Source organism: Eumetopias jubatus, unplaced genomic scaffold (genome assembly GCF_037043125.1).
Source record: "Eumetopias jubatus isolate StellerSeaLion01/CBP00866 unplaced genomic scaffold, mEumJub1_p1.0 scaffold_8, whole genome shotgun sequence".
NCBI classification, from domain to species: Eukaryota; Metazoa; Chordata; class Mammalia; order Carnivora; family Otariidae; genus Eumetopias; species Eumetopias jubatus.
This window is the reverse complement of record NW_028274814.1, coordinates 80,338,454-80,363,022: the sequence shown is the minus strand read 5'-3', so window position 1 is coordinate 80,363,022 and position 24,569 is coordinate 80,338,454. Positions and strand designations below refer to the sequence as shown.

General features: G+C 43.5%; 1 protein-coding gene across 1 annotated transcript in view; it reads right to left on the bottom strand.

The window, feature by feature from the left end:
- Positions 1 to 213: 213 nt before the first annotated feature.
- The window catches only part of SLC4A8 (solute carrier family 4 member 8), a 59,525-nt gene continuing 35,169 nt past the window's right edge, over positions 214 to 24,569 (bottom strand). Inside the window, exons 17-25 of the mRNA XM_088025720.1 lie at positions 22,346 to 22,507; positions 21,162 to 21,413; positions 18,006 to 18,074; positions 16,198 to 16,371; positions 13,186 to 13,323; positions 8,011 to 8,102; positions 7,791 to 7,921; positions 6,330 to 6,425; positions 214 to 4,935 (exon numbers count right to left, since the gene is read on the bottom strand). Of these exons, the coding sequence (XP_087881846.1) occupies positions 6,355 to 6,425; positions 7,791 to 7,921; positions 8,011 to 8,102; positions 13,186 to 13,323; positions 16,198 to 16,371; positions 18,006 to 18,074; positions 21,162 to 21,413; positions 22,346 to 22,507 (1,089 nt within the window). The 3' untranslated portion in view covers positions 214 to 4,935; positions 6,330 to 6,354. The remainder of the gene's footprint in view (positions 4,936 to 6,329; positions 6,426 to 7,790; positions 7,922 to 8,010; positions 8,103 to 13,185; positions 13,324 to 16,197; positions 16,372 to 18,005; positions 18,075 to 21,161; positions 21,414 to 22,345; positions 22,508 to 24,569) is intronic.

The following is a 24,569-nucleotide window of genomic DNA, read 5'->3' as shown; positions in this document are numbered from 1 at the left end:
AGTGAATATGGGAGACAGGAGTGGGGAAGATTTTGGCCTCTTTTGCAAAAGGAGTAATCGCACATTCAGTTTGGTACTTCAGTTTCCAACATTGTTGCCTGTGTGAGAACCTGCCTGCTGGAGTCATTCACGAACCCGCTAAGAGAAGCCTAAGCTCTGCTGATGTCTGAGGGGCTTGGAAGAGTGCTGGCGGGGCGGGGGGGGGGGGTGTCTCTCTCTCAGGAAATATTAATGCCATCAGCTAGAAGAAGAAGTTCTGTGTTCTCCAATGCTGAAAGTAGGTTAGGTTTAATACAAAGGCTATTCCTTTTCTTTTCAGAAGGATCAGAAACCATTCCATTCCCTTTTGAGCACAGAACCTCCTAAAGGAATTATGCCTATGGATGAATCATTCTACTTTCTGACTTTTCCTGTTGAAGAGATCCACATAACGCTCCTTTCCTCTTCTCATGCTTCAAGCAGTGATATGGTTCCTTCACACCTCTTTTGGTTATGAAAATTAGCCTCCTTTCCAGTAAAGAAGTGTTAACTGAGTCAAATGCCCATTCTCTACAATTAAGGTACGAGAACAAGGACACCAAGAATCAAAAAGAATAGGTTTGGTAGAAAAACCACTCTGGTTTGCTTTTGGGGTGTCTTTTCTTGTTTACCCTGAAATATGGCTGAGCTTGAGGGTTTGAGAATCCTTAGTCCCTCACACCAGGTAAGGAAAATAATCATAAAATCCCCTTTCCGAGGAGCCCCAGAACCATCCAACCTCCTGACCTCTGTCACCACCCCCGACTGGTGGTGGCCTTGAGGACCCCTGACCGAGAATGTCAGCCCTCCGAGGAGAACTTGAAAGACCAGGCAGAAAGGAGAAGAAAGGCTGCCAGAGAAAGTTGAGTCAGTAAAAGGGGCGGAACTTGGAGGATGCCTCATTTGGCTGGTCAGGGCCCGCAGGAAGGATTTATACGTCATGGAGGCCTGACAGCTGCAACCAAAAGAAAGTCAGGAAGGCTGAGAACATGCAGTGCAGGGCTCCTGAATGTCCTGCCAGGATGTGGCTCGGGAACCTGAGAAGTCCGAGGAAAATGCAGTGACAAACTAGAAAGACTGCTTAGAAGTCCTAGGAGGAGGTGCTAACACTCTTGCAGAAGAAATTTAGAGAGGCTGATATAGTAGCAGAGAGAACAGAGTGGATGGGACTTCTGATGCTAGTTAAAAGGAAAGCCAAGGGCCCTGGGGTCACACCTTCTCCTATGCTTCAGGAAAACACAGAGACTCAGAACATAGACAGTGAAGTTGATAGAGAAGATGCAGGGAGAACAGCTGATTTCTCCACTGAGACGGAAGTCCAGAGAGCTGAGTAAGTAGAAAATTAAGTAAAACTGGGAATTGTCTTTTCTGGATGACCAGAAAGCACAGATTCCTAAAATCAGAGACTTCTTGAAGGTCACCATTGTCATAGCCTGAGATGTCAACCCCGCCTGAGACTTAGCATTTACCAGACTTTTATCAAACATTTATGACTAGTTTAAAAGCCAGTTACATCCCAGACAAAGAGAAAGAACAGCTATTCATGCCACCTTTTGGAATAAATGGTTCACTACCTCTCTATCCCAAAGGCAAATTTATATGACTAAGGAGGTGAGGACAGGAGCTGTATGTGTAAAGACCGGATCTCCTGATGACCCCATCATCAGAAGTTGGAAATCATAAATAGTCACAAAGAGCTAGCCTGTGTTCTATGCAACCGAACAGATTTGGCAAGTTCACGGCATATTGCTGGTCTTCCCCTTCTCTCTAGACCAACCCTTCCCCTCAAAGTCATAAGCTAGGACCACTCCTCAACACCCGTTCTTACCACTAGAACCAAGATTTCACCTACCATCACTTTCTTAACCCCCTGGCCTCCCTCCCTTCCTACCTCAACACGACCAGCCCATCAGGGCACTGGCCTGCCAATACTCAAACCATTCCTGAAATCTCCCTTGTCATAAAAGAGGTGGACTGCCTCTCTGGCCCAAGCAAACTACCTGCCTTGCTTTCTACCCCTAAGTCAGTTTCTCCTTAACGTTGAGTTTAAACACCTTTCCTATAGACTAATCTGCCTGTGTTTGTCGTCAAGCTATTCTATCAGAGAACTCTGAGAAACCCTAGATAGGAGAATGATCATATTTTTTTATGTGCCCCCCCCCCCAGCTTAGGTACATAGAGCTATTTAATAGCAGCAAGGACATCTTATGGGCACACCACTTGCATTTGCCGATGAACATACATGAACACACACACATACTCACCTCCACTCCCATTTCCCTACCCCAAACACTGCCCAGCTTGCCTCTGCCACCATGGCCACCAGCCACAGACATAAGTGAGGAAGCATTCGGGTAGGACTGGGGCTGGGCGTTTGGTGGGAGTTGGGAAAAGAGAGACAATAAGAGTAGGGAATGGTTTCTACCACTGAGATGCAGCAGAAATGAGGCTGGCTATTGCTTGAGAAAGATGTAATGGCCTAAAAGGATAGGCACAGGCTTCCAAAGTAACTAATGTTCCTAAGGCACAGGAACCTGGGAGGGTCTGGCTCCGGAAGGACTGGAGATACACACATGGTCCTGTGACTGCCCTGCACACAGTTAACGAAGACAGGTTTTCTGCTCTCGAGAGGCCTAGCGTATACAAGGCATCGTGAGACATCGACCATTAGGAGAGAGGTTTTTCGGAGTGGTAGTGTCACCTAACTTGTTGTATGAAAGGCTTTCCCCCACCACATTCCTTACAGCTGTGCTGAGGCTCAGGGAACAGGAGAAGCAGTCACCAACCTGCCCCCACAGGGGTGGCAGGAAAAGACAGGAGGGGCAGGAGGGAGGGGGAAAGTGGGAGTGCTCTCAGGGAACAAGGAAGAGGAAGAAAGAGGCAAGCCCAAGGAAGCAGCCAGAGAGAGAAAGGGGCAAGTCAGCGGGAGAGCTCTTCCTATTGACAGGTTGCCTTTTGATTTTTCTCCATTAGGTAGGTAAATGGGTACAATCATTATATTTCTCCCAAAGTGATAAAAGGTGAAGCTTTGGCTCGCAGAGATTTTAATGCCCATATGGTTCAAAGATGTATGCCTGGATGCATATAAAGGGAAGCCAAGGCTGTCCCTAAAACGGCCTTGGGAGCAGAAATCCGACAAACCAGGAACAATACCCACAATTCAAAGGGATATGGTTTTGACGTTTGAAAGCAGCGTGGCGCCCAGCCCACAGGCAGTGGTATGGCCACGCATAGCTGCCTGTTTATAGCCGGCATCCGTTCTGAGTGGTTGGCGTCCATCCTGTACCAGTTGTTCAATAGTCTGAAAATCATCTGTGTATTAAAATAGGTGTGGTTCTGGGGATGGGGAAATGTTCAAGAAATGCAGGGTTCCTTCAATTTCAAAGGTCCTCAGAGTAAGACTAGACTACACGGATATATTTTAAGAGTCCAAGGAATGCGAAATTCAATAAAGTTTTGTCACCAACTCTTCACCTATAAAAGGAGAGCAACCCGTGGGAACATCCCACTGTACAAAGGTTTTCCGGGACGGAAAACGGATGTGATCCAATTCCCTGGGTACTGACACACTTGTCACATTCTGTTCACAAAAGAAGGGAAGACCTAGACACACTGGAGCCCAAATCCTTGATACTCATCACAACGGAGAAGAGAAGAGAAAAACTATAAATACAGTTTTCAACCAAATACCAAAATTGATTTCACCACTTACAGTTCATTTCCCAGTGTGGCTTTTTACATCTGAGAGCCAAAACATTTGTCAACCAAAAGAAACTCATGATGATGGAGAAACCACATGGCTGAAGGTGGTTTTGGTCCATTGAGTTGATGATGGTTCGCTACTAAGGCAGCTAAGGAGACATTACGTAAGCACTTGGATCTCTCCTGGAGTGGAATCAGAATGTATCCTCAAGAGACAGCAGCAAAACATGGATGTTTCCACAACATGGCCGATAAAAACACCTTATCTCCCTTTCTACTCACAAACAACTATTATCAAACCTTTCCCAGATGTCTAGAAAGCAGATACTATGACAAATCTTCGGGCCAGGAAGCCCTTCCTGGTGTCTAAACCAACTCCTTCTGTAGCAACTGAAGTTAATTCTCTTAGCCCATCCTCAGTGAAACCAAGAGAAGCTGCTCATCCTCACTTATCATTACTGATTTTCCCCCGAGCTTTTTCCTGTCTGAGCTACACAACTCCAGGGTCCCTCGTGGCCCTGTCATCATCCAAGGTTCTTGCCAAGTTATGCAGGCTGCTATGCTAGCGAGCGATACAGACGCGCCTGGGGCAGAGGCATCTTCTGGCCGCGGTGGTGGGCCCTGCCAATGCCCAGGTCCCTGACCTCCTAGTGGCAGACCCTCCTGACAGCCTCTGGGTCTGATCAGCCTCCCCCAGAGGAGGCATCAAACCAAGGCCTGCCTCGGCGCCTGCAGGTTCTCCGGGACTGGAGAGTCTTCCCTTTTCTCTCTGCTCTCCTCCTACTCCCCCGCCCCATCCTTTAGGAAGAGGGAGCTCACTGAAGGAATCGTCGGTGGCAGAATGGATCCATATGGCTCTGTACGCCAGCAGAGAGTTTCAGAGAAAATGTCTGGAAGATGGGAAGCTGGGTCTTCACGGGTGGCAGTTCTGAAGAGAGAGAGAAAAGAAGAAGAGAAGTACCAACACGAGGTGGTCTTCTGCTTCCACGTGCACATCTGGTGACTGGCTGCTGGTATGGGGATGGCTGGCTGCCCTCCAATGCACAGCACGGATAACTGAATGCTTCGGCATGGCTTTGACATGACCGTGGACAGGGCCAGACTTGGTCTTGCTTTTTCTCTGAGAGACTCAACATCCTCTCTGTAACCAGAACTTCCCTGAGGCACCTCACGGCCCAAATCTTCCTTCCCAGCAAAGACTTTTAGTTGAAGAGACTGAATAAAAGTGTTACAATTAGACAAAAAGGGAACACATGATTCATTCCTGCTTTTAACACAATACTTTGAAGATGTCACCACAATTTGGATCTGGCTATATTTTAAGTTCATTTACAAGTAGACTAGTTCTCGACTAAAAATAACCATGTGCGTTATACATTTCGACAGCTGCCTGGATTTTCCTCTGAAGGAAACAAGATTCTTTATTTCACTCACATTCAGCACAGACTTATTTTAACCCATTCGATGAAGAAAGAGCCTACCAATACCACCCACCGGTGGCTGCGACTTTTCAAAGAACTTAGCACTTCAGCTTCTCCTCAGAACATTCTTGTAAGTGAGGCAGATAGTCATTGTCATCCCCATTTTACTGCTGAATAAACTGAGTCCCAGAAACAACAGCCTGCCAGGTTATACACGGAGTGATGCCTAGACCAGGTCCCCTAAACCCCTAAATCCTGGCCTACTGCTTTTATTTTTTCCTTAACTAGAAAAGTTGCCTTTCATACAGACCTAAGATTTTGCCTTTAGTTAACTGACTTCTTAAATTAAAATGGTGTTTGGACTAAATTATTCAAGTGATTTGGGACATAGCCTACCTCAGTGAAGGCAAAGATGCCTCAAGTCCTTCCATTTTCTTCAGTAAGCTGATGAAAATTGATCTGTCTACTGGCAAATGATATACAGAATTTCGTTTCCCAAATAAGAAAACTGTGATAATATTTCAAAATCTTTTCTTGGCAATAATTCTCATTATGGAATGAGTTAAATGTCTGTATCAATACTATCGACACTCTCTGCACATTTTAGCCACTTTCCAGTTTGTGCAGTTACAGTAACCAGGGAGATTTTGAAATGAGAACTTTGAATGGTTATTTTTTTCTTTCTTTTCTTTTTCTTTTTTTTGAGTGAGAGAGAGCACATGCACGAGTTGGGAGAGGGGCAAAGGGAGAGGGAGAGAGAGAATCTTAAACAGGCTCTCCGCCCAGTGCAGAGCCCGACCTCATGACCCTGAGATCATGACCTGAGCTGAAACCGAGAGTCGGACACTTTAACCGACTGAGCCACCCAGGCGCCCCTGAAATGGGAACTTTTAGAAAGAGGATTAAGGTGACTAAATAAATAAAGTAAATTTACATCCCCAAATAATCCCCTCCTCACTTCGGGGCTGTGTAAATGGGCAGCTCCAAAGAGCACATCTGTTCAAATAGTGAGAAAACATGTTTCCTTTTCTTAGGCTTCTAGCAAGTCCTGTGGGGTTAGCAGCAGTCCCAGAAGTGATATTTTTTAGACAATTCAATTTTGCAACTAAGATATATTTCACTTTCAACATAATTGTTATTTTTAAAAGCCAGAAATAAATAAAAACCAACAATTATAGTTCTCTTTACCTCTTTTCCTTTGTATTTCCAGAGTTCATACTGAGAGCTTTCCAGACTGTAGTTTTAGGCATTTCGTCAGATATATTAATCTCAGAGGGGTCACATCTGAAATCAATGTTTGGGACAGTAAATGTAGGACATACAAATATAAGACATATCTCAGTCTGTCACGATTACCACGCCACCGGATGGGAGAGAGTAGATCTGACGGAGCTCAGCTGACAGCTCTCAGCAGCACCAGGAGCCAGGTGGTTGGAATGTAGAGGGGCAAGGTGGCCCACTCGGTGCCGCTGAGGACTGGGCTAGGGTGCCAAGTGGAGGGCAGCTCTGCCCCCACAATCATGCCCTCCTTCAAAGGGCCCCTCTGGGGGTGCTGAGGACAACTTCAGTAGCTACCACCTACTGAATGTTCGCTGGTGCCAGGCTCGCCAGGTGCCCGGCATGGTCCTAATAAGCATTCCTCATACGCTTTCTCTCTTACGTGGCCTAAAGTTTTCCATTTGTAGTTTACAAAGGATTCTTACAATCTATGATCTTAACTATCCGATCAGAAATTATTCACATCCTCATTTTGAAAGCACAGGAACCAAAGCTCCCGGAGCTAAGTGATCATCCAAGGTCAAACGTCAGTAAGTGGAGAGTCAAGGCCTTGAATCCAGCCCTTGGTCTCCCAGCACCCTGGAGGACTGGGAAATTTTCTACAGACTGGACAGCAGTCTCATTTTAAAAGGCCAGAAGAGGAGGCAGCATCCCAGTAGAGAGGGAACATTGCTCCTACTTTGCTGCCAGAGAATTCAAAGTCTATGGCGACTTCCTTCACAACTTGTAGAAAGCTTATTAAGGTCCAAAGATTCCGTTTCTTTGGGGTCAGTCACACACAAAAAGTCAAACTCATAGGAACAGACAGTAGAATGGTGGTTACCAGAGGCTGGGGAGTGGAGGAAAAGGGAAGATGTGGATCAAAGGGTACAAACTTGTAGTTATAAGATGATCACTGACAGAAATAAGGAATTTGGGAGACCCCAGGTTAGTTCTCCCTTGGCTCCTAGGACCCCAGATGCCATGAGTCACACCGGAGGGGCTGCCTTTGCCCCTCACCGAAGGCTGGCCAAACATGTGAATTTCACGCCCCGCCCCCCCCTCCCCCCCCCCCCCCCCCGCAAGCTGAGAACTCTCTGGAAACAAAAGCCATATCCTATTCATCTCTGGAAAATGGCAAGAGAAAGGAGAGGGAGCAGTGACCTGAAGAATACAAAGACTAGGGTTTGACTCTTAAACTTGCTGCTTAGCAGTGTTGTGACCTTGGGCAAATTACCCCAAACCCTCCAAGCCTCAGTTTCCTCATTGTACAAACATGGATAACGAGGCTTACATCAGAGAATTGTTGTAAAGATTAAAGGAGAATACGTAAGTCAAGCTTCTAGCACATTCCTAACACGGAGAAGGTGCTCAGTACATGGGCTCCCTTACCTCTGTTCTGGTGACTCCTAGCACCTGGTGTGATGCCTGGCACATAGCAGGTGCTCAGGAAACCATGAAAGGAACAGCTACTTTCCCAGGTTGGCGCTGGGAGGCTGAACTTTAGCTCTTTATACCAGCAACTGCATGTGTGACCACCCCCATCACAACGCCACGTGTTTACAGAATAACCAAAACAGTGATCTCCCTGGTGTTTGGGGAGTTTTTTTACCTGAAACTGTTGTTCTTTCCAGGACTACTTAGTAACTTCCTGCTCTCTAAGGGGAATTTGTCTCCCCCCATTTCTAACATTTTCTCAGCCTCCTGCAAGAGAAGAAGACATTATTCTATCTTAGACCAAGTAAGACCATGAGTCTACACCACCCATATTTCTCTCACCACAATTTCTACCTAATTTCTCTCACATTTATTTTGAAAGAGTATACTTATGTTCTTTCATAGATTTGGCTCATCACCAAAAAAGACACAACCAGATCTTTGTACCTATGGAATAGTATTTTTTTAAAAGAAGAAAGAAAATGAATCTGAATAAGCCTCTAGAGCCAGCTACCAAGTTATTAGAAATATAGGGGACAGAAGAACATGCTGTTAAATGACACCAAGGGACACAGTAAAATCTAAATGGTGGAAAATCCTACAGGTCACAAACCTAGTTTCTTCAACAAAAAGAAAAAAAAAAAGATACAAAGGGCCCCCTAAAGAGATTGAGGAAACATATGAACCATTGTAATATATAGGTCTTATCTGGATCCTGATTCAAATAGATTGTTAAAAAAACAATACGGCAATTGGGGAAATATGAATACTGACTGTTCTTTCTACCTTTGGGTATGTTTGAATATTCCATAACAAAATGTTTTTTTAAAAAAATAATCCCATCAATTTAAAGAAAACCATTACAGAGGAAAAAATATGTACAAAGATGTTTAAAGTAGTATGATTAGTAGTAAGTCCTAAAACAACTATAAATTTTAACAAAGGAAGAAAGTTTAAAATAATTATGAGAAAAAATTATAGAATATTATGCAGTCATTAAAATAATAAATATGATTGTTGTTTATATAGACATATAGAAACATGAAAGTGTCTTATGAAATCAAGTTGAGGGGGAAAATAAAAAAAAATTACCTTCCCCCCAAATAAACAATTATTACAGTTACATGAAAACTATGTTAAGGACTTAGGGGCGCCTGGGTGGCTCAGTGGTTAAGCATCTGCCTTCGGCTCAGATCATGGTCCCAGGGACCTGGGATCGAGCCCCGCATCGGGCTCCCTGCTCAGCGGGAAGCCTGCTTCTCCCTCTCCCACTCCCCCTTTTGTGGGGGGGAGCTGTGTTCCCTCTCTCGCTGTGTCTCTCTCTGTCAAATAAATAAAATCTTTAAAAAAAGAAAAAAGAAAAATAATAAAAAGAAAAGAAAAGAAAACTATGTTAAGAACTTACAGAGAACATAAAGTAATGAACATAAATATTGGATGCTGATATGAAATTTTGGGGTGAAGTCTTCATCATTTTTCTTTCATTTAGTTTTCAAAATGACTTTATGAAGTAAAACATGTATTAACAAATACGTGTTTACTTTAGACATTTTGGAAAATAAGGAGTATAATGTTTACTGCCCACCCCAAAATTAACATCCAAAAGAGATGCTTTGATTCTCCTCCCAAAACTGCTTAATAAACAGCACAACCACTCATCCAACTGTTCACTCCAAAAATCTAAGACTTGTCCTTGATTCTTCTCTTTCACCCATGCTCACTACACGTTAGCAAAACCTGTCAGCTCTCTCTTCAAAGGCAGTCCCCAACCCAGCTGCTTCAGCACCTCTCCCTTAGCCTCACCACCTTCACCTCTTGCCTGAGCCATTGCCACAGACTTCTAGCTAGTCTCCCGCTACCTCTCTTCCCTCCAGGCTCTTTGGTTTTCTCATGTTCTTTAACCACACCAAACTCATTCCTGCTTCAGAACCTTTGCATTTGCTGTCCCCCTGGCCTGGAATGTTCCTACTCCCAGATATTCTCACAACTTGCCCTCACTTTATTCAGATTTCAGATGAGATGTCTCCTTACAGTCATCCCTGATCACCCTAAATAAAGTAACTCCCTCACTCATGTTCTTCTTCAAACATATCACTACCTAAAATTTTATATAAATCAGTAAATAAACGTATGTATGTATGTATCTATGTATGTATGTATGTACGTAAAGGCATACCTCAGAGATATTATGGGTTTGGTTCCAGACTACTACAATAAAGCAAGTCAAATGAATTTTTTGGCTTCCCAGTGCATATAAAAGTTATGTTTATACTATACTGTAGTCTATTTGGTATCTAAAAACAACGTACATGCCTTAATTAAAACATACTTTATTGCTAGAAAATGCTAATCATCACCTGAGCCTTCAATGAATCATAAACTCTAATCACAAATCAGCATAACAAATATAATAATAATGAAAAAGCTCGAAATATTGCAAGAATTGCCAAAGGATGACACAGAGACACAAAGCAAGCAGTTGCTGCTGGGAAAGGGTGCTGACAGATTCACTTGACACAAGGGTGCCACAAATCTTCACTTTGTAAAGAACATAATATTTATGAGGTGCAATAAAGTGAAGCACAATAAAATGAGGTATGCCTCTGTCCACGCGTGTGCACGCACGTGTATATATAATTTTTAAATTTTGTTTATAGAGTTTTGGGACACTTGAAAGCTTCACATTTTATGTAGTGATTTCTATCAATCTTTTTTTTTAAGATTTTATTTATTAGAGAGAGAGAGAGCATGAGAGTGGGGAGGGTCAGAGGGAGAAGCAGACTCCCCGCCGAGCATGGAGCCCGATGTGGGACTTGATCCCGAGACTCCAGGATCATGACCCGAGCCGAAGGCGGTTGTCTAACCAGCTGAGCCACCCAGGCGCCCCTCTACCAATCTTCTATTTAAAGTTTTCCTCCATTGCTTCTGTGCTTATAATTGTTAAAATTCATTTAATAATAGAAAACAGACACATGTAATAGACTTGGGAGCCCAAAAATATGCCCAAGCATATATGGTCAACTGATATTTGACAAGAGAGCCAAGAATATTCAGTGGAGAAAGGATAGTCTCTTCAATAAATGTCGCTGGGGAAACTGGGTATTCATGAGCAAAAGAATGAAAGTGGATCTCCATCTTACACCATTCACAAAAATCACCCCAAAACGTTATTAAAGATTTAAATGTAAAACCTGAAACACTAAAACTCCTAGAAGAAAATAGAGGGAAAAAGTCCTTTGACATTGTTCTTGGCAATGATTTTGTGGATATGACACCAAAAGCACAGGCAACAAAAGCAAAAATAAACAAGTGGACCAATATCAAACTAAAAAGCTTCTGTGCAGCAAAAGAAATGAGCAACAAAATGAAAAGGGAAACCATGGAATGGGAGGAAACATCTGCAAACCACGTTTCTGGTAAGGAGTTAATATCCAAAATATACAAGGGATCCATAGAACTCAATGGCAATAATAATAATAGTAATAATAATAATAATAATAATAATAATAATCCAATTTAAAAATAGCCATTTTTCCAAAGAAGATATACAAAAGGCCGGAAAGTACATGAAAAGGTGTTCCACATCACTAATAATAAGTGAAATTAAAAAAAAACCCACAATGATATAACACCCCACACCTGTCAGAGTGGCTATTACCAAAAAGAGAAGAGGTAAGTACTGGCGAGGATGTGGAGAAAGGGGAACCCTCTTGTACTGTTGGTAGGAATGCAAGCTGGTGCAGCCACCCTGGAAAACAGCATGGAGGCTCCTCAAAAAGTTAAAAATAGAACTACTGTAAGATCCAGCATTTGCACTACTGGGTATATATCTAACGGAAATGAAATTACTACCTCAAAGAGATCTCTATATCCCCATGCTCATTGCAGCATTAATTACAACAGCCAAGACATGGAAACAACCTAAGTTGTTTAGGTTGGATCCATTAGTGGATGGATGGACAAAGAAAAGGTAATATATATTGTGTATATATATACACAATTGAATATCATTCGGCCATAAAAAAGAAAGAAATCCAAGGCGCCTGGGTGGCTCAGTCATTAAGCGTCTGCCTTCGGCTCAGGTCATGATCCCAGGGTCCGGGGATCGAGCCCCACATCGGGCTCCCTGCTCTGTGGGGAAGCCTGCTTCTCCCTCTCCCACTCCCCCTGCTTGTGTTCCCTCTCTCGCTGTGTCTCTCTGTCAGATAAATAAATAAAATCTCAAAAAAAAAAAAAAAAAGAAGGAAATCCTGCCATTTGCAGCAACATGAATGAAACTTGACGGCATTATGCTAAGTGAAATAAGTCAGACAGAGAAAGACAAATACTATATGATCTCACTTATTTGTGGAACCTGAAAAAAAAACTGAAGTCACAGAAACAGAGAACAGATGCGGTTGCTGGGGGTGGGGGAAATGGGTGAAGGTGGTCAAAGGGTACAAGCTTCCAGTTATAAGATGCATAAGTCCTGGGGATGGAATGCACAGCATGGTGACCAGAGGTAACAATGCTGTACTGTATATTTGAAAGTTGCTGAGGGAGTAATTTTAAAAGTTCTCACCACAAAAAAAAGGGACTATGTGAGGTGATGAATGTGTTAACAAACCCTATTGTGGTGATCATTTCACAATAGATACATACAGTGAATCATTATGTTGTACACAGTGTTATATGTCAATTATATCTCAGTAGAGCTGGGAAAGAAATAATACAAGATTTTAAAAATTCAAGATATTAGAGGAAAATGTCATTTAAAATGCATTTCAAAGGACACTATTTCAGGCACTAACTGTATTTGGAAACACTTTCTGGCTCATTCATTTCTTGGTCTGATATTTTCATCTGTTACACATCCATTCTTGGCATGTATAGACCATTGATTGAGGATCCATTGTGTGGACAGCAGATGCCAAGTGCTGAGGGAAATGAGGAAAGACAGAAAGTCCTATGCAAGTTATCTGTGCACGGTGCCAACCACGACACCATCTGCAATTAGGTACATAACAAATAATAGGTTTTGTATAGTTGTCAAATTAGGACTTTTGGGAGAACACGAACCATGAGATCTGATAATAAGAGCAGAATCTATGTTCATATTCTAAGTATGAACCTGGTGAGGAGACTGGAGACAAACGAAGGGGAAGAAAACTGATTATTGGGACCAAAAATAAAGGACAGATAAGGACAAGAATCCTTCATCCATTCTCGGCTAAGAACATCTTTGGCGTAATCTTCCCAGCTCCTAAATAAACCCTTGGGATTCCAGACATGCTGCCTTCTCATGTGGCCCTTCCTTTGTTCTGTAATTTGAGGCTGCCCCGAAGTGTACAGTTGGTGCAAGAGCCATGACCTCTTCCTCCTTGGCCTTCTTTTTGGCATCATCCAACTTCTTCTTTTTACTTTCAGGCATGAGATCATCTAACCAGCTCAGCTCTCGTTTAGAGAAACAGAGATCCATGACTTTCCTGACGAAGACCAATGCCAAAACCTGAAGAAAAATAAAGAAAGGGAATTAAAGGAGTTCATTTCCTTCCTGGAGTTAAACACTACGGCATTTCAAGGAAAAGCAAACTCATAGTAATCATAATAGTTGCCTATTATGGAGTGCCCTCTTTGTACCAGATACTAAGGCGAGTGTTTTCTATGTAGTATTTTATTTAACTATCATCATAACAACCCTACAACTTAGAGAGCACCCAATTTAATGTCCTCATTGAAAAGAGACACCCCTCATCCTCAGAGGGCCTGAAGAGTTGCCTTTTCCTGTGGTGGGACCTGCAGGAAGGGCTGCAGGGCAGTCCTGGGGGAGAGAGCATTTGCCAGAACACAGCTATGGCTGACGCCAGCCACGCCCAGCCCACGCATGCCTCACCATGGCAGGAAGGGACTCTGAAGGACCGTCACAATTCCCTCTGATCCTTTGCCTTGACATTTCCCCACAAAATCCTTGCTTCATGCCTGCATCATGAATCGCTAGCGTTTTGTGTCTCTGCCCTCAGGACTGGCCTGACATTCCTTTTGCAAATGAGGAAACCGAGGCCCAGGGAGAGAAAGTAACTTGCCTAAAATCCGACAGCTAATTTCCTCAACTGTCCATAGGACAGGGTGCCTCAACTGCTCCTCCACCTTTTTCCCATAAAAGGCCATTTTTGCCAAAGGGGAATTAATAATAACCCAGAATGACCGGCCTGGAGTGACTGGTGTTCACCAGCTACATCAGGTGGCTGGACAGGAATGAGGCAAATCAGGCTTCTTACGTTCAACCACGTTTCTCCCTTGTGTCCACAACTACTCTCTCAATGAAGCCAACATCAATAGTATCCCTTCCAAGGGGTTGTCAGGCATTTGCTGTTTCTTTAACCAAACAGTCAACCCCTGAATATAACATCCCAATGCAGAAACCTACATGAACTCTGACAAAATTGAGAGACCCATCAGGAGGTACATATGTAGGAGACAAGGGGAGAAGAACCCCCCCGACCCCCGTTTTCCTCACCCTTGAATATTCTCCCAGTAAGAGTTCAGAAGTCCCCAAACAAGCACCAAACATTACCCCTATTGCCTTTTCTCTCTAGAGGCCCACCCTTTGGGTCATTTTCAAACAGCCCACAGAATGCTCCGCAGCCTCATGGCCCAGGGTAAGCCAGAGAGGGGAAGGTAACAAGAGGAAACGAGACCGTGAGGACGTCAGGTGGCAAGGATTTCATCCTCACCCTAGTGGCAGGAAACGGCTTGCCGTCTGTGGTACCACACACAGTTCAGCTTCCCTAGTCCCTTTTCCAAAGCCTCTGCTTCAGTTCGAGAGGAGGTAAGGCTGTCCCAATCACTTCTCAGTGCTGGGCCAACTTCTTCCTAAATTCCAGTGGCTTAAAACAGTGCATTTCCACCACTTCAGGCACTTCTGATTGCAATGAATTCTAAACTGGAACTATGTTGCTCTGAAGTAACAGGCAAATTATCAAATTATTGCAAACATGAAGAACCCTCTCCATGTAAGAGTGATGAGAGACAGAGAAGAGAAGAGAAAGGGAGGAACGGAGGAAGACAGACTGATGGACCTGAAAGTAAAGATGGCAAGCTGCCTCACACGTGCATCCACACCTCAAGGTCCCAAAATAATGCTGCTCCTGCAAAAGCCAACCAGAAAACTCGCCACCAATAAGGGATTAATATCCAGAATAGATAGAGAACTCCTAGAACAACAACAAAAAAACAATCTGATTAAAAAATGGGCAAAGGACTTGAATAGACTTGTCTCCAAAGAAGATATACAAGTAGTCAATAAGCACATGAAAGGGTGACATGAAACGGTGCCTGGGTGGCTCAGTCGTTAAGCTGCCTTCAGCTCAGGTCATGATCCTGGAGTCCTGGAATCAAGCCCCGCATCGGGCTCCCTGCTCCGCGGGAAGCCTGCTTCTCCCTCTCCCACTCCCCCTGCTTGTGTTCCCTCTCTCGCTGTGTTTCTGTCAAATAAATAAATAAAATCTTAAAAAAAAAAAGCACATGAAAAGGGGCTCAACCTCACTAGTCATTAGGGAAATGCAAATCGAAACCACAATGAGATAGCACTTCACACACATTAGGATGGCTGATATCCAAAAAACAAAACTAAAACCCCCAAAGCAGAAAGTAAGTGTTGGCAAAGATGTGGACCAACTGGAACCCCATGTACTTATAAAATCGTGCAGCCGTTCCTCAAAAAATTAAAAATGGAATCACCATATGATCCAGGAATCCACTTTTAGGTATATACCACAAAGAACTGAAAGTGGGAACACAAACAGATATTTGTACAATTCACAATAATAGCAGCATTATTCACAATAGCGAAAAAGTGGGAGCAATCCAAGTGTCTATCAATGAATGTACAGATAACCAAAAGATGGTATATATATATATACACACACACAAATATACACACATATACACACACACACACACACAGAGGAATATTATTCAGCCTTTCACAAGGAAATTCTGACACATGTTACAACATGGAAGAACCCCTTGAAGACATTATGCTAATAAGTAAAATAAGCCAGATATAAAAACACAAATACTTTATGATTCCAGTCACATGAGGTACCTAAAGTAGTCAAGTTCATGAAGACCGAAAGTAGAATAGTGGTTGCTAGGGGTGGGGGGGGAGGGGGAATGGGGAGTCATTGTTTAATGGGTACAGAGTTTCAGTTTTGCAAGATAAAATAGTTCTGGAAATGTATGGTGGCAATAGTTGTACCACAACGTAAATGTACTTAATGCCACTGAACTGTACCCTTACAAATGGTTAAGATGATATGTTTCCTGTTGTGTATATTTCATCACGATTTTTTAAAATAAATAATAACGTTGTTAAACTCACCATCATTGGAAAGACAATGGCAGCTGGAGATGCCTTAATGACCCAGAGCAGGACCAGGCAGGTGAGCTGGATGAGGGTGAAGAGGTGCACTTTGCGCAGGGGCACGTGTCGAAGGTAGATAAAATCTGGCTGGTGCTTTGCAGGCATCCCAAAGAGCTTCAGACGGTCAAAGAACTGAAAGGAGGGAACTGGCATTTATTTTCAGGAGGTTTCTTTGAGTCAGAAGCCTTGTGAGGCCCATTCATGTCTCTTATATCACCTGCTTTGAAAGGTTACCTACCACCGGACAAAAATGGAAACTGAGTCTCAGAGAGTATAGGTAATTTGGCTGAGGGTGGGATGTGACAGAGTCAAAATTTAAATCCATCTCTTTTTTAAAGATTTTATTTATTTGAGAGAGAGAAAAACAGAGACAGAGAGAGCGAGCACAAGCAGAGGGAAGTGACAGGCAGAGGGAGAGGGAGAAGCAGGCTTCCCGCGGAGCAGGGAGCCCGATGCGGGGCTCAATCCCAGGGCTCTGGGATCACGACCTGAGCCGAAGGCAGACACTTAACCAACTGAGCCACCGAGGTGCTCCTCTTTTCTTTTCTTTTTTTTTTTTAAGTAATCTCTATACCTAGCACGGGGGTTGAATTCACAACTCTGAGACCAAGAGTCACATGCTCTATAATACTGAGCAAGCCAGGTGTCCCTAAATCCATCTTTTCTAATTCTAGGTTAAAATTTCTTTCTTCTATCCCACACTGGATCCTGACAGATCTTTCTCAGGGAGTGTTGAAAATAAAATAAGCCAGTTCCATCTTTCTGCTTATTATCAAAACCAAATGTCTTACTTGTTCTTTGAGGAGTTTGAAGGTTTTCATTGATTATTTATAATAAAAAGATAAAAAAACCTTCGTAACATTCTGGATATAGAACATATGACCATCCTTATATTATAAAAAGGAAAACAGGGGCACCTGCATGGCTCAGCCAGTGAAGCGTCTGCCTTCTGCTCAGGTCATGATCCCCGGGTCCTAGAATGGAGCCCCATGTCAGGATTCCTGCTCAGCAGGAAGTCTGCTTCTCCCTCTCCCTCTGCCTCTCCCCTACATTTGTGCTCTCTCTCTCTTTCACTCCCTCTCTCTCTCAGATAAAGAAATAAAAACCTCTATAAATAAATAAATTAATTAAATTAAAAATGAATAAAAAGGAAAACAGAGACCCAGAGGGATTCAATAACCTGCCCAAGGTCACATTAAAACTCAGTGGGTAAGAATTACCGTTGGACATTCCATAAAAACAAAGAGGAACCAGCCACCAATAGAAGAAACTAAGTTATCGAATCTTCTGGGGTGCCCACGTTATCTGTGACCAGCTCCTGACTTTCTACGTTCAAATGACTCAGAGGAATGAGCTGACAGATGGGCAAAGACAGAGCATGACAGGATGTGGTACCCGCTTACCTGGAGCAGCCCCCACTGCTACCAGTCCCGTCTCCCTCGCTCACACTGCAGCCCTGGCCCAACAACTAGCGCCATCCATGCGTGGAAGCCTAATATCTGTCTGTTAAATAGCTAACGAATGACTGGCACCATGAATGACATCAAGCCAGGCCATCCTGAAAGTCTCTGTACCCTTATGCCAGCTTGACTGTCCAAATGACTTGCCCAATGCCCAAAGAAACGTCTAAAACAGCTTTAACTGGCAAGCCTAGGAAAGGGGTTCTCAGGAACGGGTTTGTGTGTCCCTGGGAGAGCCCTCCCTCCCCAGTCAGGATGGATGAGCTCGCAGTGCGAAGCCGTTGCCCTAGCTGAACCACGCAATACCTGAATTCCTTGTAGTGAGGAAACTCCCATGTAGAGGAAAACTCCATAGAGTACTGGCATTGGGATAAACTGAAGACAAAAGGGCAAAAAGACCAGAAATTAAACTAGGTATCATAAACTTTTAAATCTCCAAGAAGGAAACAAAGTTCCCAAACCACTGCATAAACATTGCATTAGTTTCTGCTACCTTTGCATGATTTAGAAGGAGAAGCAAAATCAGAAGCTGACAATGATAAAAAAAAAAAAAAAAAAATCATTTTGTTCTGAGATGAAATGATTACACATAAGAGTAATCCAGTCCTGGTTAAATCATAGGCCTCACATTTTACCCCTACCTGGCTCTTCCACCTCCGTGGGGATGGGCAGACACACACACACACACACACACACACACACACACACACACACACACTTCCCTCTTTTACAGAACTGATAACTTTTAAAACTAATTACATAATCAATCATCTCAGGGATTTGGCATGTTTTAACATGGACTAAAAAGTTTACTTTCTGCTAACCAGAGACTTAGAGGCAGGAATAGGGAGGTATCAGAGAGGGAATGATTTGGGGAGAAATATCAACATCATTAACTGCCCTTGAATATACATACACACCTATCACATTTCATCAGTAATCTTCAGGGCAACTCGATGAGGTAGGGAAATGAGGCCTTTGGAATGAAGGCAAGGGAAGTCTTACAGCTAAAGACTAAACTTGACTTGCTTTTATTCTGAAGCTAAAGAACATTCCCAAACATAATTCCTCTCAGAACTAGAAAAATCCCCACTGGATTTTATGCTGTTTCAACTGTAGCGTGAGTAGACATCTTAGTTTGGTGTTAACCTTGCTCGTAGAACTACAGAATGGCTTCCTGAAAGAAGCCTTCTGAGCCAGTTCTAGGAAGGCCCGGTGATGCCCACAGGCCATGCCTTTGTGGTTACCTTCCTGGACGAGCAGCAACCTTTGGGCTCCTCCAAATGGCAGCTAGACCAGAGGTGGGAGTGGGGACCAGGCTGGGGACAGAGAGTAGAAGGGGGGGAGGGGGCATGAGGAGAGGTGGACTGGGTGGAAAGTAAGGGGCCAGGAAGATGGTTTCAAATCTTTTACCATTTCTCTCAACTGTCACCCTTAAATAGCACTCACAATGCAAGCTGGGGTGATTGAAGATTCACCAAAAGAAGGAGAAAGGAGGCAAGGGAGCCAAGTAATGGGGCTTGGCGATACAGCCATAGAGCTTTCCTTTTCACCCCATTTTTCCCAGATGCAAACCTTACACCTACAAAACCAAATATCTTTTTCTCACATTCAAGGTATCTTCCATCTTTCCAAAAATCCTCTTTTAACCCCACATCTCACACCAGCCACTGCCCATTTTCCGTTCCATTTCACAGAAAAATCTCTTGAAAGAGCTGTCTGCTCACGATCTCTTTTACTTCTCACCTCCTATTTGCTCTTCACTTCCCTGTAATTCAACTTCAGCCCTATCGTTCCATGGAATCTGTTCTTGTTGAGTCCCGTTAGGCCCCCATGTTGCCAAATCCAATGGCTTGGTTTAGTCTTTATCTTTCTAGACAGATTCTAACCAATCCCTCTTTCTGAAAACATTCCCCTCACGTGGCTTTCCTGATACCACACCCTCCTGGTTTCCCTCCTACCTCTCTGGCAGCTCCTTCTGGGTCTCTGTTGCTATCTCCTCCTCTACCCGACTTCTAAATATTGGAGCTCCTTAGACTCCGCTCTTGCCTCTGGGCCTACTTCTCTTTTATATCTACCCTTCTCCCTGAGTGATCTTATCTACTCCCATGGCTGTACCACTAAGTGCTGTTGACTCCCACATTTATATTTTTAATCCAGAACCTTCCTCTAGCTTCTTCACACAGTTGCCTCCTGGATATCTCACCCAAAATCTGACCATAGCCCTACCACCTCTCACAAAATCACTTCCTCCTTCAAGCAGTCTTCTCCATCTTAAATGTCAGTACTCTCCACCCAGATGGTCAAATCAGAAACCTAGCAGGCATTTTGATTTTTCCATTTTCCACACTCCATTCCACGTCCAGTCAATCAGCAAGACTTTGGGTCTGCCTCCAAGATATACAGAAGTCATGCCTTTTCTCCATCCCTTCCCTACCCAAGTCACCAGCATCTCCTACTTATAATAGCCTCACTAGCAACTCTGCCTCTATTTTTCCCAACCCTAAAAACTTATTCTCTAGACATTGGCCAGAGTGGTCTTTAAAAAAATACTAAATGGAGGGGCGCCTGGGTGGCTAGGTCGGTTGAGCGTCTGCCTTCGGCTCGGGTCATGGTCTCTAGGTCCTGGGATCGAGCCCCGCATCCGGCTTCCTGCTCAGCAGGGAGTCTGCTTCTCCCTCTCTCTCTCTCTCCCCCTCTGCCCCTCCCCACTGCTTGTTCTCTCTCTCTCTCAAATAATCTTTAAAAAAATAAGTAAAAATAAAAATATTAAATGGATCATGTCCCTTGCCTGAAAGTTAACCCTTCAAAGGTTAACTTTACCAGAGTCAACAAGGCCCTGCATGATCTGCCCCTACGTGCTCTTGCCTTGACACAATACCCTTGAGCCACATGGCCCTCATACTTCTTAGAACACATATCACTCTTTCCCATCTCAGGGCCTGACTAGATTGCTATTCTCCCTTTCCCCATGCTGGCTCCCTCCATCCGTGGCATGGCTGGCTCCATCTCATCTTAAATACCATCTCTGTAGAAGCCTTCTCTGACCACACTAACTAAAACAGCACTCTCTTAATTCTCTAAGGCACCATAGAATACTATATATTTCCTTTCATCATTTTCATATTCTATAATTATCATGTTTGTTTCTTTTTTTTTTTTTTTTTTTGCCCTTCCCTCCCTCCTCCTCTTTCTTTCTTTTTTTTTTTTTTTAAGTAGGCTCCATGCCCAGAGTGGAGCCCAACGTGGGGCCTGAATCCAAGATCCCAAGCTGAGATCAAGAGCCAAAAGCTTAACCAACTAAGCCACCTAGGCACCCCTCTTTTTCTTTTTTTAAGATTATATTTTTAAGTAATCTCTACACCTATCTCTTTGGTGTATCACTATATTCCCAGTACCTAACAGAATTCCTGACACAAATCAGGCACTAAATATTTATCTAATGTGTGAATGAATGGTTACCTTTAATATGGCTGTCATGAAGACTGAGCAGCCCATCAGCACAAAGATCATAAGGCCTGTCACTCTCTGTTCTCGGATGCCCAAGAACTTGGGTTGTTCTCCAGGAGCAGAGCACTCAGATTCTAGTTTGAGGCTGTTCACGTGTGTGATGGACAGGACAGTTGCAGCCACAAACCAGGGCAGGCCCATGACGGAGCAGACACCCAGCATGATGGCCACCATCAGCAGGTCCAGGTGGTAACCACAACCTTTCTGTGGGGAAACAGAGTATCTGTCACCACCCGTGGGCTGGCTGTAGTGGGGCATAGAACAGTGAGCTAAGAGTCTCAGTCCCAAAGCAGGAAGGGGTATATGGGTAAGGAAGAAGGGGTCCAGGGATCCCAGACGAGTCTTCCAGCCCCTCCTGGTTTGGAGGGAACAGAGAAAGAGGAAAAAAAAAAAACAAAGAAAAGAACCCTTAGCCTATCCCATACGTGCCATATCCATTTTTTATTCAAGTGCCCTCAGATCTCACCCGGAATCTCATACATTCAAAGATTCATCTTTTCTTGGCCGAGTAACCAGAGGCCAAGCCACATCTTGATCGTCCTAGTGTCTAGATGGTAGACAATACAGGAGTTGGAGATAAATGGCTTCTTACAAACACTCCCAGATCCTTGACAAAATGGATTTGCCTACTCTATATAAGGAAAGAGCAGAGATGAAGGCATGAAGCCTCTCACTAGGAAATGTGCTGGAATCAACCCAATCTCCTTAGAATCCTTGGGCCCAAGGTTCAGTCTGGAAACCCCAGTAATGGACACCAGTGGGAGAATATCGGACTCTTGGAAACAGTGGCCCAAGCCCTGAACTGAATCTCAGAAAGATAAGCCTGTGTAGGGACCACAAGGAACTGTGCCCACCCACCTTCCCCACAGGTTTGCAAGGACGGTAATGGAGTACAAGCTCCCTTCATTCACATCATTCCATCATGCTTTACTCTGGTTTCATCTCCAAACCAATCTTTGTCACTAATGGAGGGATTGGAAACCCCTGAAAACCCTTTATGAGCTCCTTCCATGACTGTTTTTAATCCAGGTTCTATCGTTCCTGGTCCAAAAGGGCTTACCTTAAAAAAAAAAAAAAAAAAAAAAAAAAAAAGTAACAGGCTGCCATTTGTCCTTCTAGGTCAGAACTTTTGTTACCTTGAGCTTGTGTTCCTTCCTGTTAATGATGACAGCTGTGATCTGCTGGTCCATGAATATTAAGATAGTGCAGAGAAGAGCTGGGATAATTGCAGCTATCACAGTCCACCAGGGATTGGGGCCAATGGGACTAATAATCCACCCTCGGTCATCCCTTGTTGGCTACAGGGGGAAAAAGCAAAGTTTTATTTTTGTATTTTAACTATAGTCATTAGGGCAAAATAGATCAAACTGAATCACAATATCCACATTATTTTTATTCTTAAATGAGAATCCTTTAAAAAAGAAAAAGTCATGCGAGGTGCCTGGGTGGCTCAGTCGGTTAAGCATCTGCCTTCAGTTCAGGTCATGGTCCCGGGGTCCTCGGATCGAGCCCCACTTTGGGCTCCCTGCTCAGCAGGGAGTCTGCTTCTCCCTCTCCCTCTGCCTGCCGCTCTCCCTGCTCGTGTTCTCTGTCTCACTTGCTTTCTCTTTCTCAAGGAAATAAAATCTTAAAAAAAAAAAAAAGTCATGAAATAGAGCAACTCCTTAAGAAATCTATGCCCTTATTCCACATTCCCTTTGAGTCGATCCTCGATTATCAACTTCCTGTGAAATATTCATTAATCCTTCACTTCCTTCCCCTACTCTCCAAACCCACATACAGAGAAAAAAATTTATCTGAACATTAGCCCAAGTAAAATAACAAAATCTGTTGTCAAAAAAGAATTTTAATACAATTATAATTAAGGCAAATATAAATAATTTTGACTAGCCTCCTCCAGATTTTGGACTGCTCCCCTCCAGAAGCCTAAAATGTATGTCTACAGCACGAATAAAAGCAGAGTAGAGCCAGTTGCTTGGAATCTCATGGGCTTAGATTGTATTAGTCCAGGGATGAAAGCATGTGAAACAGGAGCCCAGGTACTAGAGACTTGAGAGAAGAGCCCAAGACTACTGAACTTGGGGCCTTGTTAGGTCTAGGACCCTCTCCAATACCACTGTAAGACCACTACTGTTCATAAATCTTGTCTGAGTGTTAATGACATACCTAAACTCTCCTAGATCCTCAAACCCCCTCCAGGATACTCTGGGGAAGAAAAGCTCCCCTTGTTTGGCAAGTAGTAATGGAAGATAAAAGGCCAGGGATACAAAGTGGCCCAGAATTAACCCAAACTCAATGAACAAAGCAAAGACTGTTACATCCAAAGTAGTTGGGTCCATATTGGTCACAACTCTAGGATTCAAAGACTGATCAATAATGCCAACAAATCCCAAATTATGAATGGGTTAAGTTCTGAAAGTTTATAGAATCCATGTCTCCTTAGGAACAATGTTTTAAGTGATAGTTAAATTCTCAGGTCAACACAAAAATTTACTAAACTCTGACCTACATGGGGCGCCTGGGTGGCTCAGTCGATCAAGCGTCTGCCTTCAGCTCAGGTCACGGTCCCGGGGTCCTGGGATCAAGCTCCCTGCTCCCCCTCCCCTCTGACCACCACCCCCTGCTAGTGCTCTCACTCCCTCACACTCTCTCGCTCAAATGAGTAAATTTTTTTTAAATCTTAAAAAAAAAAAAAAAACCTCCAACTGACATTAACACACTAGTAATAGTACCGGCCTTCGGACTGGGTCTTAATCACCAGGGACCATGTGACATAATAGGGAAGGAAAGAAGGAAGAAAATTTCTTCTCTGCTTCCTGAAGGCGAGGCCTGCCAATGAGCAACATTTTCCTTGACATTCTCCCATTTTCCCTTATCCCCCTCCCACCTCCCAGAGGCCTTCTTCCCAGATGTCCCAGAAATTCAGTACCTTCTGACTATCTTAAGCCTACCCATCAGGGAACCTTTCCAAGGACTACTTAATGTTCTCAAATTACTTATTTTTACACAAAATCCATTCCTCCTGGAGGGTTGACCTCAGCCAGGTATTAGAGAAAAAGCTGACTGCACTCATTCAAACAAAGGTGAAAATGACATATTCTTGGAGGAATTATATTTTTAAAGAGGGTGTTTTTTAATCCACAAATTTCTAACTGATGGCATTGCAGTGCATTTAACAAAATAAAATTAAAATTTTTCAGGCAATATGGAAAAAGATATTTTTAACCAGGCCTATTTCAGGGAGGGAGAGAAAAAGAAAGGGAAGACAAAGGCGCATGGTACAGGGATGTTTATAAGTCAAGGACTGCCTTTATTCCCATCTTCCTTCTCCTCCCCAGACTCTCCTGCCTTCTCGTTGTA